At 40.4% G+C, this 17,756-nt stretch overlaps 1 protein-coding gene across 1 annotated transcript in view; it reads left to right on the top strand.

The window, feature by feature from the left end:
- The window catches only part of LOC120736083 (leucine-rich repeat-containing G-protein coupled receptor 5-like), a 49,698-nt gene extending 37,595 nt beyond the window's left edge, over nt 1–12,103 (top strand). Inside the window, exons 13-20 of the mRNA XM_040036044.1 lie at nt 2,221–2,292; nt 3,138–3,209; nt 3,626–3,751; nt 4,145–4,287; nt 5,677–5,760; nt 6,219–6,462; nt 7,060–7,214; nt 8,335–12,103. Of these exons, the coding sequence (XP_039891978.1) occupies nt 2,221–2,292; nt 3,138–3,209; nt 3,626–3,751; nt 4,145–4,287; nt 5,677–5,760; nt 6,219–6,462; nt 7,060–7,214; nt 8,335–9,056 (1,618 nt within the window). The 3' untranslated portion in view covers nt 9,057–12,103. The remainder of the gene's footprint in view (nt 1–2,220; nt 2,293–3,137; nt 3,210–3,625; nt 3,752–4,144; nt 4,288–5,676; nt 5,761–6,218; nt 6,463–7,059; nt 7,215–8,334) is intronic.
- Nucleotides 12,104–17,756: the final 5,653 nt, after the last annotated feature.

Genomic DNA, 17,756 nt, shown 5'->3' with positions numbered 1-17,756 from the left:
CCCCCCCCATTTTATCTATTAATTAGCAGGTATGTGTGCCCGTGTGAAGCACCCATACAGCTTATGGATACAACTAACCAATAATAATAATAATAATAATAATAATAATACATTTTATTTGATGGCGCCTTTCAGAAACCCAAGGTCACCTTACAAAAAACACAATTAAAAAAAGGAACAATAGTCATAAAATACATAAAATAAGTTAAAATTACAAAACAGAGCGTGACAACAGATAAAATCAGCATTAAAGTGAATAAGCCAGTTTAAACAGATGTGTTTTGAGCTGTGTCTTAAATACAGAGAGGGAGTCAATATTTCTTAGTGCAGGAGGAAGAGAGTTCCAGAGCCGAGGAGCAGAGCGACTGAAAGCTCTGTTCCCCATAGTGATAATGTGTGAGGACGGAACAGTAAGATGAAGAGCAGATGATGATCCAAGAGGGCGGGAAACAGTGGTGATATGGAGCAGGTCACACAAATATGAAGGAGCAGATTTATGGACACACTTGTATGTAAGGAGTAAGATTTTAAAGTTTATCCTGGCTTCTATGGGCAACTAGTGAAGCTACTGAAGAACTGGGGTAATATGAGCTCTTAACGGAGTGCAAGTTGTGACCCGAGCTGCAGAATTTTGAAGAAGTTGGAGTTTATGAAGGGACCTTTTAGAGAGACCAAATAGGAGGGAATTACAGTAATCAATACGGGATGTAATAAGACTATGGACAAGGATGGCAGCAGCATGAGGAGTAAGGAAGGGACAGAGTCGGTTAATATTACGTAAATGGAAGTAAGCAGACCGGGTTATGTAATTAATGTGAGGCTGGAATGAAAGAGTGTTATCAAGTATGACACCCAAACTCTTAACCTGAGGGCAGGGAAGGGTAGGATCATTTTCAATGTTAATGGAAAAACTGTGGGATGTGGTTAAGATAGATGGTGTACCAACAAGTAAAACTTCTGTTTTATTACTGTTTAGTTTGAGGAAATTGGAGGAGAACCAGGATCTAATCTCAATAAGACAGTCTGAGAGGGAGGTAGGTGGGAGGGATGAATTGGGTTTAGAAGAAAGGTAGAGCTGGGTGTCATCGGCATAACAGTGACAATTTATATTATATTTTCGGAATATATACCCAAGAGAAAGCATATAAATAATGAATAAAAGAGGCCCTAATACTGAACCCTGGGACACACCAGCAGAAACAGGATGGAGAGTTGAAGAATGGGATTTAAGTTAAAGGATATTTAAGGATAAACTGAGTGCGGTCTGAGAGATAGGAGGTAAACCAGGCAAGGGGGGTATGACTAATACCAATGGATGCTAACCGGTTCAGGAGAGAAATGGTATCAAACGCTGCACTAAGATCAAGAAGGATGAGGATGGATAGGAGACCAGAATCAGCTGCCATCAGAAGGTCATTGGTAATCCTTAACAGAGCAGTTTCTGTGCTATGATTGGGGCGGAAACCAGATTGAAATTGTTCATAGAGATTATGGTCATTGAGATGTAAATGAAGCTGGGCAGCGACAACTTTTTCAAGAATTTTTGAAATAAAGAGGAGATTTGATATAGGGTGAAGATTATCAAAGTTATTGGGGTCTGCACCAGGCTTTTTGAGAATTGGGATAACAGAAGCCTTTTTCAGTGCTTCAGGAGCAATTCCAGTGTTCAGGGAGGAATGAATAATATTGGTTATGAGAGGTGCTAACGAGGGAAGACAGGCTTTAACTAACACAGTAGGGAGGGGGTCAAGTTGACAGGTCGATGACTTAGATTTTTTAATGAGATTAGATACGTCAGTTATGGAGGGAAGAGTGAAGCTTGAAAATAACTGACAGGAAGACAGTTGGGGAACCAGGAAGTCTACTTCAGAGTCAGGAGCTCCTAAAGAGTTAAGTTGACGGTGAATGTCTGAGATTTTAGAAGTGAAAAAAGAGATAAGAGAGTTGCAAAAATCAACAGAATACATGTGGGAGGGGAATGTGTCTGGAGGTTTTGTAATTTTACTGAACAATGAATAGAGGGACCTGGAGTTACCTTCATTAAACCAACCAGACTAGCTGGCATTTCTCCACACACTCCAACCTTTCATCCAAACCTTCTCCATAAACCATGTTTCATTTACAGCCCGAGAACTCAGGTTGATGAAGCGGCATGTGAATGCATCATATGAGCAATGGTCCTCTCAAAGATAGAAATACAAACATGTGTGTGTTTTTCAGTGATCTGCATCACAATGTGGTAGAAAAACTGGAGGAAAACACATTCGCTGGTCTGCTATCACTACGCTCACTGTAAGCATGCAAACACACACGCGCACACACACACACACACAGACACACATCGCCAATTTAATTGGCCAGCAGATCCTGAGCAGAGATCCCTCTGTAAGTATTTCCAAATGGAAACTCACTTAGTCATCCAGGTGGTCCGCTTGTGGATGGGACAGGTTTGATGCTATGGTTTGGAACAAAGACAATAATCTGCACAGCACTACACCTGATACTACAGCTCATACTAACACTACACTTAGGACTATTGTAGTTTTGAATATTTGCAGCCTCCAGTATTACAGCATCTCAAACTGAGAAACGAGACATGCCTCTCTTAACATTACTGCTAATTTTATTATGGTATTACAGACGTAAGAGTATTATGTGCACAGTTTATTTTATTCTGGGATTAGAAACAAAGACCTGCTGTTTCGTAGGCCTGCGGTGCTTTCGCTTTAATCCGAACTAACAGCCTACGCAACAGCAGAGATCAGGTCAGCGTACAAAGTTTACCAACAGATTAAAGTGGAGTAAACAAAACTGGACAAAAAATACAGAGAAGGTTATGTGTCTGCACACAAGGTATTCATAGGCTAAAATACAATCATGAAAAATTCAAAAGAAGATGAAACGCATTGATTTTTTACATCTTTCCACAAACCCTGCAGACTGGGTTGACAACCAGAAGAACATCAGAGTTCTTTCTGTTAAGGAAAAAGCAACTAAATCTCAGGCACCACGGCTGGTATTTAGCAGAACTAACTTCTTGTAGATTTAACTGACATATTTTTTATTATCGTAAATCAGTATTTCTGATCACATGACTGCTGGTTTGTTTTCTGACTTCATGTTTTTCTATCCTGCAGTGATTTGTCCTGGAATCGACTGTCATCAGTGAAGCCAAACTCGTTCTCTGCTCTCCCTGCTCTCACCAAACTGTGAGTTCTTTATCTGTCTGAAAATTGGTTAGTAGTTTTGAAACCATTTTTTAAAAATTCCTTTTATAAAAATTAGATAGCGTAGTAGTGGAGAGTGGACAGGAAAGCAGGGAGAGGAAGTAGACAAAGAAGCGCAGCACAGGTCGGACGCAAACTCGTGAGCTGAACGGGTGCCTGGAAAACCATTTTTGATTGAAAAGTTGAGGAGGCACATTAAAACAGCTGCTAAATTTTCAGCAAATATATTCAACTGCCCTTAAATATGTCATTTTAAGTTGAAGATTTGTGGTTTGTGTGAGATTGTAACCTATAGATGTCCAGGAGACGGGAAAATGGCCTGTTTTCCTTAAATTTATCTGAATTAGTTATAGAATATAATTAACTGGTTTCCACACTGGTTTCCCCTGTTTTTGCAGTGACTTGTCATCCAATCAGCTTTCTTCTCTGCCTCTGAGTGGCCTGCAGAGTTTGACTCACCTGCGTCTGGCTGGAAACGAGCAGCTGATGGAACTAATAGCCCAAGAGGATCTGCCTCGAGTCAGGTGGGCATTCACTCATAAACAAAGGAAGACATATTTGTATTAAGAGACGTCCACGTACCACCAGACTGCGATGCAGGACCTCCAACATGGTTATCAGGAAGCAGACTTACCCACAAATCTGTCCTGCAATGCAAACACTGCTGATGTGATTTAGGAAAAGGTTTGAATTAACAGCCACTTTGCTGCTGATTAACTCCTGTAGTGTTTAGATGTCACACACATGCAGATTCACACACTCACTCACACACACAGTGTAATCTGTCTCCTCCATCTCTGCTGGAAAGCATCTAAAGGGACATTCCACTGAACAGCAGGTGCAATAAAATGAATTTATTTGAGCCATGTTTGGACAGATAGAGGTGTTTATCACTGTGTGCGTCTGTGTGTGCTCAGGGTGATGGAGCTTCCCTACGCCTTCCAGTGCTGTGCCTTCATCTCCTGTGAGCGGAGAGGTGGAGGTGCAGGAGGTTTGTCCTGGGAGAGAGAGGAAGCAAGAGACTCAGCTGGAAGAGATGCAGCTATCCTTTCCAGCCAAGGTGAACCCCAACACACAATGGAAGTTTTCACCTGAGGAACCAAATGATTACATACACCAACCAGGCATAACATCATAACCACTGACAGGTGACATGAATTATACTGACATCGCTTAATCATGGCAAGTGAACATGCCGTCTTCAAATTTTATGTGACCTCACAACTTACAGGTGTTAAAGGATGCTGCTAAAATCTTGGTGCCAGATACCTCAGCACATCTTCCAGGTTGGGTCAGGGTGGTTTTGACAGCACTAGGGGGACAGATGTTATGTTATGCCTGATCAGTGTATTAATAAGAGGTAGACATAACTACTCGCTGGTTTGTGGGCTTCACATTTTAAGCCTCTGCTTTAGCTTTAACTTCATGGAGACGGCTGTCCGCCTCTTTATCTTGAGCCAGAGGTGATCAAGAGGTGAGCAAGAGGGTGAATTCAGACAACACTAACTGTTTTGCTTAGGAAGCTGCATTCATTTCAAGTAAAAGACCAAAACCAGAGCACACTCTTTTTGGATAGTCTATTTGCATAATTAACTGTACAGCAAACATATTATTTGTTGGTTAATTCCATTAGAAATTCTCCAAAAGGCTCCATGAGCACAAATACAGTCCAGACTGCCAGTTCATGGAATCCAGTTAATGGACCTAGCAGAGAGCTAGCATGTCACTAAATTTTAAGTCTCAATTTCCCCCGGACTGGAAATTTTTCTATAGATGCCACAACTGTTTAGTAGCACGCTGTAAATGTGTTTATTACTGCTGTAAAGTTGGATATTTTAGCATGGGAGACTATGGGAACTGACACGCTTTTGGAACAGCCTCAAGTGGCCACTAGAGGAACTGCAGTTTTCCGCTTCATGTTTCAGTGGCAGAGGTTGCACCTTATTTAACTCCTCAGAAAACCCTTCCTCGGGGTACCCCCTTTAAGATGGGACTTAGAACACTGGACAGTGTTAGTTTGTTTCTATTTTTTTTGTCATTCAAAACTACAACATGGAGCTTGTTAAGCATTTATAGAAAAAAAGGGGAAGAATCCAGCAGAGATTTGAGGCACTCCTCTACACAGAAGGTCAGCCCTAAAATTTTATTCAGGTCATAATTTTTCTTCATTAGATACAAAACTGTTTTTTAAAAAAAGAAGCTTGGTCAGAGTGGAAAGCAGGTAATGAATGCGTGGAAAGTGGAAGGTTCCACAGCTTTATGTAAGATTTAATATGAGGTGTAATCAAAATGTCCCATAAAAATAAAAAAATAAAGTTTCCAGTTTCAAATTTGGCTGATCACCTGTTCAAAGTTGTTTTTTCATTCAGCTTTGACTTAGGGATGCTTGTTTTTCCACTAAAAGTAGAAATAAAACCAACGTACTGCTGTCCTCACTGTGTCTCTGCAGTAGATCAAGATTGGGAAGATTTCCTGATGGAGTTGGAAGATGAGCCCAAACCCCAACACTCAGTCCACTGCAGCCCGGCACCAGGTACCAAAAACTCCTGTCTGTCAAATTAAAACACAATAAACACACATCTGTTATATGAAAATTAAGGAAACACAACTCTGAAACAGATTTTATTAGTTTTAGAGAATTAAATCAACAGCAACTCTATGATAGCCGAGTCTTTATCATCAGTGCTACATTACCTATGAGGATTAATTACTTAAATCTTTATCTGTGAGAAAAATCTCAGCTCTACATTTCTACATTTTAAAAACAACTCAGTTGCACATAAGAGCTTAGAGGCACACTTCTTTGGCTTACAATCATTTCTGTATATCCATATCTTATATCTTTGTTTTAATTTAAAAAAACACTTGTTTTAAATGTAAAACACCAGAGGGCGCTGCAGGAAGGGACTTTTATCATTACAGAAGCATAAATACTAGTTGTGTGTACAAAAACATTTAAAAGATCGTGTTAATGGTTTATGTTTCCTGCAGGACCTTTCCGTCCCTGCCTCCACCTGCTCGGCAGCTGGATAATCCGTGGTGGGGTTTGGCTTATCGCAGCAATCTCATTGGTCAGCAACAGTCTTGTCGTCCTTTCAGTCTTCTTTTCTCCAGCCACTTCTCTCACTCCCCCCAAACTACTGATTGGCTTACTTGCCCTGGTGAATGGCCTGATGGGAGTGTGGAGCGGCTGGTTGGCGGCAGTGGACGCTTGGACATTCGGGAGCTTCTGGAGGTAGGACACCAAACCAGAACAGACTGGGGACTCTGGGTATCACTCGAGGGATTTAGGAAGAGATCAAGGAGAAGGGGGGATATACTGTATGTATTAAGGAAATTAGGGATTGATTATTAGGGGAATTTGGGACTACTTTTCCAAAGAGCGTTTTTAATTACCTTAAAATCAGTCGGATTAGAATGCTTTGAAAGCACTGGGGATTACAGGGACCTTGGGCACACTGGAATCCAGACAATGACGTAATTTTTGGGGACTCATGAGACATTGTGGATTTATTCTGGAACCAGGGAACAGTTGATTTCTGAGATTCTCAAAAACAGGCAGGGTAGTGATAGATACAGTGAGAGCACTCTGGAGTCTTAGGACAAGCTTCTCATTCCTATTGGCATGAGAAGCTTGCCAATATAGATAAACAATAAACCTTATAGATAAACAATAAAATACATGTATCACATCTGTCAGAGAGACTACCCATCTGTTGTATATAAGATGTAGTGATGAGTACTAAACCTGAGTGTATAGTGGTGAACAAAAACAAAACAATCGAAGATTTTAGGAGTGGAGACAGATGTGTTTTGACATTGTATGTTCCAGGTACGGGGCAAAGTGGGAGAGCAGCTTCCTGTGTCGACTCAGTGGGTTCCTTTGTGTGTTTGCGTCACAGACCAGCCTCTTCCTCCTTACCGTTGCAGCTCTAGAGCGATGCGTGGCCACCACTGTAGGACACAGCAAAACTGCTAGCAACAGTGGTGAGGAAACATATATGTAGATCCAGCAGCTTTTATTTACCCTCTACACCAACATTATTGTCTCTACCACCCAAATGTGTCCAAGTCGATTTTTACAAAACAACACTATTTTATATGCCACAGATATAACATAATTTTTATGCACATTACATAATTTCATGTGAAAAAATTATGTATATTTTTACATAGATGACACAGTTCTATATGCCAAAACTGTACATTTCATCATGTTATATATTCAAAATCTGCAAAGTTAATTTTTATGCAGATGACACTGTTCTTATATCCAAAAACATCAGGCATCACCAAACTCAGAGATAAAAATTAAAGCCACCAAACCCTAATTGAATTTTAAAGAAAGTGAACTTTTATGATTTTGGGGAACTAATTTCACCAGAATGATGACATTTTGTGTTTTGATGCATGCTGCAGGTAAGTAAATCCCAAAAAGCTGATTCTGTTCATCTGGATGTAGCGCTTTCAGATGGAGACTAGTGACCATTGATCAGTGGCCATGAGTACCTCAGAGAGAGTTGGCTGCAATCACAGCATTGTAAGATGGTGAAAGAGGTGCCCTTAGGCCCCCTCCTCGACTTAGGTCTTTCCCTTTTTACATAAATGGCCTCCTTGACTCCCCGCTCACACCAGCGTTCCTCCCTGTCCAGGATGTGTACGTCCTCATGATTGTTCATTCAGTGGGTTAGTTTCCATCATTATTCAAAGGTACTGTTTATAAGGTTGTGGAAACCTGCAGTCAGCTGAGACTGAAGAAGTCACTTGTATGTGTGATGAAACGCTTCTCCCACTGAAAACGCTACGTCCAGATAAACAGAATCAACTTTTCTGTCCAGATGACTTTTGGCTTCATGATTAATAAAAATAGCCTAAAAGACATTCTTTGCTTAAACTCATCTTTAACAGCTCATCAGTACTTTAATTTGTATATTGACTTTAACATGTCTACATGTTTACTGTCTACATACAGTTTTTAAAGAAAAAAATTTTTTGTCATTGATATCCAGCACATATTATTATTATTTTCATCTGCCAACATTCAGACACTCTTAAAAGTTGATTTCTGATTTCACTCTTTTTTATTTCTTTTTTAAAAAAAATCCAGGTCACTCTTCATCGCCGTTATCCTTCCGTGTTTCCATCTGTCTGTGTTTCCTGTTGGGCTTCACTGTCACAATGCCCTCCCTGGTGGCCGGACACAGCAGCACCTCTCTCTGTTTACCGCTACCGTCCTCATCATCATCGTCGTCCTTAGCCTTCTCCGTGTCTCTGGTGCTCTTCGACTCCCTCTGCTTCCTTCTCATGACGTTCTCCTACACTCATCTCTACTGTCGCGCCCACAAGGCTCCACCCAGCTCAGAGGAGGAGGCAGCATTGACGCGACATGTGGCTTGGCTGCTCTTCTCTGACTGCCTCCTCTACCTCCCTGTTGCCTTCCTTACGTTCTCCTCCCTCCTGCGCCTACCAGCCGCTGGACCAGAGGCAGCGAAGGGGGTTCTGCTGCTTGTTGCCCCACTGCCAACCTGTGTCAACCCTCTGCTCTACCTCCTCTTCAACCCGCTCGCCAGGGAGGAACTGGCCGCACTGGCCAAACGCACCTGCAAGGGCGTGGCACTACTGAAGCTACGCAGGCCGAGAAGAGGAGGAGGCGGAGCTGGAGGTCTGAGGCCATGCACACTGGATTTAGCGTACGACGAGGATGCAGAGAAACAGTCATGTGACTCGACGCAGGTGCTGGTACTTGTCGGAGGTGTCAAAGAAGAAGACGAGGAAGTGGGACAAGGAAAAGCAAAGAGTGACGCACAACATTTAGCGACACTTCAATAAACTGAACACAAACACAAAAGGTTTCAAGTCTCACTTGACAAAAGGTAAATAAGAAAACGTTGTGCCAGCTGGTCACTGCAATCAAAGAGCCCCTGATTAGCTGTAACTAACTATAAAGTAAAGTATTGTTAAGTGTAACAGATGACCAAGCCCTGTTTGGATGGGATTTCTTCATGTAGGGAAATCAGCTGATTTAGTGTAATTTTCTGTGAAAAAAAAAGTGTGTCCCAGGTCCTGTTTTACTTTATCTGTCCTGTCCTAATGGGTTTAAAGCAGTGACCAACATTTAAATACAGTCACAAATTATTTTCAGACACACAACCATGAGAATAATGAAAACTGATGGCTGCAGAAGGCACATCAAGGCTTTGTCAAGTGAGACAAAACCAACACAAACATATACCGTATGTATAATCCACAGCAGACTGACTGACAGGACTGTGAGGCAGCAAATGTAGCAAAGGATGGTGAAAGGAAATGAAGGGTGCTCACCATGAACTCCCCACCAGTTTCTGTTGTTGTCTACCTTCTCCACCATCTTTTTTTTTCTCCTGCAGCAAACTGTCCAAGGCAAAGGCAAAACTCTGAAGAAGTACAAATTAGGAAAAGCAGGAGAAGATGGGACTTATGTTTGGTCCATTAATCTTATTGACCAGGACAGACACCCACACACAGAAACACACGCATTATCAAGGGTATAAATTCAGCAGCTTTTATTTTGAAATATGACACAATTTACAGCGCAGTGTTACCAAATGTTGCCCCGCATGCTTCTGGTAACAGCTCGTGTTTTCGCGGGTGTGTGTGAAAAGTGCAGCGTCCTTGTGAGTGTCGTCACAGTCCATCCTGAAAACAGGTGTCAGGAGACGGAGAGCTGAAGCTCGTGTTCAACACCTGGGGAAAAACATCACAACTGGTCCTCCAAACGGAGTAAACCATCTCCTCTCCCAATCATGAGTGTTCAAATTAAACATGGTCACATTATGATGTCAGAATACTGAATGTAAGAGTGTGAGCAGGACACAAGATGAGCTTCGGGCTGCAGTAAGGGTCATCAAAACATCTAGTGTGAGTTAACAGCTCATGCATGATTCATAATATTCACACAGTCAGTGCAGCTTTAAAGGTTAATGATGCTAGTAAATGAAAGGGGGACACCTGGTGTTCCAGCTGCAACTCGCTCTAGATTGTGTTCCAGGTGTTAAGTACTTAAAGATTAAAAGACTTGGGATCATAGGAATAAGAAACAGAAGGTTCATATTGAACCAAGTGTCCTGTGGCAAACGATTCAGGATGGAGGAATGTACCTTTGCGCCCTTAATCCACCTTAAACAGGCTAAATCTGTAAAGCATGCTTTCTTTCTCGATTTAAGCCTTGTCTACTGTCTCCATTTGACACTTTTAACTCTCCAAATGGGTTTACATTAGAAAGATCCGATCGCATGTACCTTCAGTAATCAGGAGCATTTACACTTCTTGTTTTGGACTAAGGAAGCATAATTTTACCCAGATGTACAAAAGTAATTTACTTGAGCAAAAGGATGCTGCATGTGTGTGTGTGTGTGTGTGTGTGGGAGTATGTACAGTAAATGTGTGTACATATTGTTGTAAATACAAGCTACTGTGACAATCTGTTTTTCTTTCTGTGTAGACTGTGAGAAATCTTTCATTTTTTAATGTTTGTTCATTTTGGCCCAATGTCAACATTTGATTTTCTCTTCAGTTTAATTTATACTGTCATACATGTGCACCTCAATGAGCATTATTAAGCTGTCATAGATTTCAATCCGTGAATTCATCCATTCTTTTTTTCTTTTCTTGTAAGTAATTTAAAGTCAGGTTTGCGGTGGCGACAGATTGACCTCTAAACATCCACCAGGTCACTGGTGAAACGCTTACTGCTGGCGTTAGGGTTCGGTTGTAGTTTAGCCAAATGCTAAACAAGCTCACTTAAAGAAACAAGATGCTGCCTTTCAAATTAAATGTTTTACCTTCGTTCATTTCTGTTTCTACGACTTCTGCAGAGGTGAAAATTCCAAATAAAAGTGTAGATGTGAATCTGAACTTAACCCTAAATAGTAGACTGTTCACAACAAGTTAAGCACTACAGTCCAGATGGTCATTCCCAGGTCTAGAAAGTGGTCTGGTAAATCAGAAATGTTGCCTTTAGGCTCAGATTCCTCTGAACCACAACAGTCCTCTGCATTAGTCCTCTGTACTCTGCCTCCTGTCAACCTCACACTTCATTTTACCCTCATTGTGAAGATCCAGGGAAACTACTTCCACTGAGGCAACAACTGTCCACTGCTAGCTGTCCCAAATCAACTGAATCAATCAAAAAGATCTCATTTGTACTTTGACATTTACACCATTCAGTATCCACTGAGCAGTTTGTTTGGTTCGTTTTCCGTGTTTGGTGTTTCCATTTCAAGTAAAGTCTGTAACATTTTGGCCTTACAATTTTTGTAATTTATTTTTTTCATCACATATTTCTAAGCAAGCCTTTAAAAATGCTCCTCACCGACCCCAGTTAGCTGAGGTGAAGCCTGGCAGCTACAACCATCTATATGTGTATCCACCTGCCAAAGAGGCCACACCCATAGCAGCAGAAACTTAGTAAGCCTTAATAAAATTTAAACAGGTGAGTTACAAAAACATTCTCCCCACTTACAGTTATTATGAAGGGGGAAATTATCTATAGAGACCAACAAAAACATGTTTGTTTCTGCTGTAAAGCTGGACGTGTTAATGTGGGAGCTTATGGGGTTTACTCACTGCTAGAGCCTCTAGTGGACATTAGAGGAACTGCAGTTTTTAGCTTCATCTTTGAGCTTAAGAAGCTGCTACTTGGTTTTAACTTTCAAACAAATGAAATGACTGTGTGTAAACTGGGTTTCAGATAATGATATTTAAAGTAAGTCTGCTGCATGGTCATTGTCCACATCCTGCATGATCTGCATGAGCTTCTACCCAAATTTAATGTGAGCTTGAGGGTGAAAAACAAGATTAAAAAAAACAATCAATGTGCTGTTTGTGTAAAAAAAAAAAAAAAAAAAAAAGATATGGGTGGTGTCTCTGGCTCCGCCCACTTTGTTCAGATATAGCACCAGAGCAAATTTAACAAAAAAAGGAAAAAAGAAATAAAGAAAAGCATGACTGTTTGAATGTGTGCTCTGTGGCAGTTTGACTGCTGCACTTTTCTATGACCAGCACTTAAAATAAATAAAAATAAAGAAGTTCATAAGCTTTGTTAAAACCTGAATGGTTCAAACTTCATCCTTTCACCTGATTTCTGGTTATCTTGTAAACGACTGTAAAATATTTGAGTGTCTTTTGTTTTAATTTGTAAAACTGAGAATGAAGTTTTAGTTTTGTGACATGAATAAAGGTGTGTGGCCTAAACTGCACTGAGCTGTCTCTCTATTTTTTTCCAGAAAGAACAGAACAAAACAATGACAGTCAAACTGTCTTGTATATATGTGAATTATTTTGAAACATAACCAAGATAGAAACCTATGGGAACTTATCCTCTGAGTCTCACCAACAGCCATTCAGTCAGAACCTCATGGGAGCCACAGCAGTCAGATGCAGACCCAGTGGTGGAGTAAGAGCCTGCAAGTAAAGGTGCCACAAACTGTATATAAAAGACAGAAGCCACTGTGTCACCCATGAGATGGCTTGTTGAAGCTTCAGTGAAGCTTTAGTGTTTTGGCCACTGCCAAGTGAGATTCTTTAGAACCAAAAGTGATTATATCGCACAGACAAAGATACCTACCAAATGGTAATCATTAACATCAGAATAAAATCCCACTCACTCACCAGAGAACCAGAACATGGACTTCTTGAACAGTTAGTACAATAATTTCACAGCAGCCATTATATTGGTCAAATTATGTAATTAAAAATGCTCCAAAAGGCTCTAACAGCACAAACACAGTCCAGAGGTCAAGTTCAGGAACTCCAATTAGCTTAGGTGTAGTATAGCATACAGCTAGCAGCTACAGCTGTCACCACTTAGCTTTCTGTCGAAGAGGCCACGCCCCTAAATTGAAAAAGATGACCTGTGCACAGCTGTTACATTACCTTAAATACAGAGACCAAAACGGTGTTTGTATCAGGATCTAAAATTTTACATTGCAGTCTATAGGGGCTGACTCACTGCTGGAGCCTCCAGTGGTCAATACAGGAAAAACTGTTTTTGGCATTCAGCTATGGAAAATGATGTTAAGACACAAAATTCCACACAATCCTAGATAAATAGATAATAAATCTTCTCAGATTTACTCAATCAAGGGACGATGTGTTGAACCAACTCAGCGTGAGAAACCCAATCAGAATGTTTTTTTAAGACTAGCAAACTAAGCTGTTATGAAGACTTATTTGTGCTTCCGTTAATAATACTTTGTGTTATCAAATTACACGCACCAAGCACGTCTCACATCAGTATCATCTTGTGCTGACAGATACTAAATCCAGTTCTTTAGTTTATTTACTGACGTCTGTAAAACAAAGCAGAAAACTGAAATTTGGAGTAAAAAGCAAAACATTCTCTCTGGAGTGAAGAATAAATCAGCACTTTACAGGATAGCTGGAGTGATGTGTGTCACACTTGAGCACTTGGTGACATTCTTGATGTTTAATGAATGACTCCACCGCTGTTGCTTTCAGAGAGACTGATGACGAACCTTCACAGCTGACTGAAGACATTGGAGCAGAAGCTGCTGACGCGTGAAAAGGTCAGGATTCCCTCGCTCGTTTTTAAATCTTCTCCACCGATGTGGAACGATGACTCTACGAGTCTGCTGACAAACGCAGAGCACGCTGTGCTCCGCCGCGAACCTCTGTGTAATTGTCTAAACTTAAACCCTATTTTTGCGAGAATGAGTCACTGCAGCCCGTTTGACATTCAGATCACTGACTGATGGGGGATTATGACGATGATGAGGAGGATAAATCATAACACACAGATTGGGCACTTCTGAAGTTTCTCTCGGGGGATCGGCATTGATAAAAATGCTCACGACTCACCTTTTAGCCTCTGTAACTTCTTCACTGACCTTACAAATAATCCAGAGCTGCACCATACGTTCATCAGTGAGCAATTTGTTAGCCACCACACTAAAGCTGTGCCTCAAACAGACTCAGGTAACCCAAACGTCTCCTTCTCTGCTCACTGTTGGGTTTCTTTTAATCATACCTGAGGCCCAAAAACTGACTGATAGCTACAGCAGCCTCGCCTCTGTCAGTGCGCCCCAGGGCAGCTGTGGCTACAATGTAGCTTGCTATCGCCAGTGTGTGAATGTGTGTGTGAATGGGTGAATGACTGAATGTAGTGTAAAGCGCTTTGGGGTCCTATGGACTAGAAAAGCGCTATACAAATGCAGGCCATTTACCATTTACATGTCGACAAGTAAACCTCCACACTTTTCTTGGTGATTGTTTGTATTTCATTTGAGATAATTTTATCATGTTTTGGTCATTTTATATCGTTTTGTATCATTTGTTCATAATTTCTCATTGTTTGGTGGTTTTAGTTAGTCTATATTGCTTCTGATCTAATGGACAGTGATTATGGGATGTTGCAAATTTGAGCACAATCACATTTGCCCTACAATATATATATATATACATATATATATATATATGTATATATATATATATATATATATATATATATATATATATATATATATATATATATATATATATATATATATATGTATATATATATATATATATATATATATATATATATACATCTCGTATGTATATATGAGATGTATATACATACATACATCTCGTCTCTGGATTCTCTCTTTCTTCTAGTCATTACCACGTGTACATGTACAGTTTTCTCAGAGGTTTGTCTACTCACTGATTCCTGTTGGATCCCCAATAGCTCCCACACCTGCTACTCCATACAAATCACCTGCAGTACTTACAGAGGTCAGGACTCAGGCCTCACACCAAAGTTGCTCATCCATGTCTTTATGGACCTTGCTTTCTGCACTGGTGCAGAGCCATGTTGGAACAGGATGATGGATCAGGTACATAGAAATTCTGATTGGAAGTTCCTGCTTTGACTACCTCTTAATTAACACACACTTTAACCGTCTTAATTGTGACTCAGCTGGGTAGGGTGGAGATGGAGTTGGCCCTATGGGTTTGTCATCAGATAGATACTAAACTCTGTGTATGTATGCATTTTTGGGTCCACCAGATTATGAAAAGAGATCAATAATTTTAAGACTGCATTTGTCCAGTGTTGGGATTTCTGCTCTGGAAAACTCTGCAGATGTGTGAACATTTAAATAAACGAAGCCTCATTTGCAGATTTAAAGTCAAAATTTCAAAAAAACTAAAAATGTGTCAGAATGTTGTCAGTTTTCATGGTGATCTGATTTATTGAAATTAAGTCTTTTGATGCAGAAGTTCTGAATCTGTGCTGGTGACGCACTTTGTGTTCCTACAAGCTCACCAATGAGAGCATTTTGTGTTTCATTAAAGTTTTCTGTGTGAGTCAGCTGTTAGAAACTTTCTTTTTTTTCCTATCTGCTTTGGAACTCAAACCCATCGGGTGAAGAAAACCAGAGTGACGTGAGTCACACTGATTATTTCTTAAAACAATCGCACAATTACCCAGAACAAACCACAAAGTACCAGAGCACTGACTCATCGTGAACTGTGGCTGAGGTGAATTTGTTTAACGATCCCAGTCGATGGCTTACAAACAAACCCGAGTAGATCATTCGCCTCTAGCAAAAATAGGTGTGTCTGCTGCTTCTCTGATGGATTTCTACTGATTACAGTTCAATCTCCACATTTAAGGCTTAAAGGTCACATAATTAAGTAGAAGTAATTGACATAATAACACTAATACTTCTTTTTTGTTACTGAGACCTCCACAGCTCCAAAGTTTAAAGTAAAGGACAGACTGTATATAAAAGATGGCATCACCTTTTTAGTATTTTAACATTTTAAAACTGGACTTGATGGCATGAATCTCATACTTCACACTGATTGACTAACACTTTGATATTTTTGTATTTTACTAAACAAAAATCATGTTGCATACACGAGCAAGTGAGCTAACGCGCTCATGAGGAAACTGAATGCTGAGGTCAGAAATCCAAAGAGCCGAGGGCCATTTTCTCTTTGCACTCAGAGCAGTTGCCCCCTGCTGGTCATTAGAAATAATGCAGTTTTAAATTCCTCAGCACGTCAGTTCAGTTTAATCTGTGGTTTGCTTTAATCATGTGAAAGCTCGTTTTCATAGGCCTGCCTGTTCTTAAACACCGTACTCATTTTAGTTTATTCTGGGAATGTGTCTTTTACTACTGGCTGCTTCACAACTCGTATGTGTGTACACGTCTTTAATATCTTTAATGTGTCACTTTCCTTTAAATTGTGAAGCACTTTCCTACTGTGACCATATTTTTGTTGTGGCTGTGTGTGACATTTATCATAATTCTTTAGGCAAAACTTTTCCAGTTACAGGTCACCATCAAAACTGCTCTTTTATTGTCTTCATGTGTTCACTTTTTTGTGTTTGGGACTCCTTATGGTTGACTTGTCAGCCTGTGAAGCCACAGTTTGACTGAGCAATTTGCAGTCCTGCAGCACCACCTGCTGGCCAGATGGAGAGGCACTGATCAACTGATGTGAACCATTTGCTATATATGTAATTATTTATTAGGTTAAAAACGTCATTATTCCATTTTTTCATTATCAGACTGATGACAGTTCAGTCTCTGCTGCCACCTGCTGGTCAAACAATGACACGGCATGAGCTCAAAAGTACTGCGTGGTTGAAGGTTTCCCTGTTCTTTAACATTCAATTCTTTAACATTCAGTAAAGGGGGGTCAGCCAGACACTGGACCAAGGACTCACTGCTTAAGTATTAGCATCAGCAGGCAGCCCAAGCCACAGCTGCGGGATTTTCCTGCAAATTTGAGGTTATTTCCACAAAAAGAAGCAGGATGATATTTCAGAGATTTACGGTTTTGTTTTTCTTTAAATAAATCCTGCTGGTGACCACCGAAGAGGTTTTGGATCTTCCCTGAAAGAAATTTCATCTGAATGGTGATCTTGATGTTTTAAACCAACTTTCTTTAGGGAATTTACTGCAAATCTCTGTGTTTTTAAATAGTTTTAAAATTCCTAAAATGAACTAAATCTATCAGCAACATGAGAAGAAATCACAGCTTTGACATTATGTGTACAACAGGTAAACAGTGTTTAAGAGTCATCAACTGAAGTGTGGTTGGAGTCAGAGGGCTGTAGTTAACGTAGCAGACTGACAGTAGAGAAAGTGTCATGACTCATGAGGAAATAGATAATGGGCTATTCAGGAGAAATTTAAAAGAGAAGCATGTAAAATACCCTTTTTGTTATAGGCTATAGGTTACAGATTATGTAACTCAGACAAATTTGCCTGACCTACATATGTGGCACATTTCTGCCTGCAGGTACAGTCACACCACCACCACGCCCCACAAACCCCTGAATTATCGACTCTTTGCGGTCTGAATCTGACGTTTGAAGCCAAACAGCCAATAAAGAGATCACGTGTGGTGTGTCGGAGGGAATATTTATCAGAGTACAGAAATGTAATTGTTTGAAACTCACACCGAACCACTTAATCACACATTACACCCTCAGCTTCGCAGATGTATAAATGCGAACTTGAATTTCTGCAC

Source organism: Simochromis diagramma, unplaced genomic scaffold, assembly GCF_900408965.1.
Source record: "Simochromis diagramma unplaced genomic scaffold, fSimDia1.1 OVJJ01000816.1, whole genome shotgun sequence".
NCBI lineage: Eukaryota > Metazoa > Chordata > Actinopteri > Cichliformes > Cichlidae > Simochromis > Simochromis diagramma.
The sequence above is the reverse complement of the archived record's forward strand: the minus strand, read 5'-3'. Positions and strand labels throughout refer to the sequence as shown.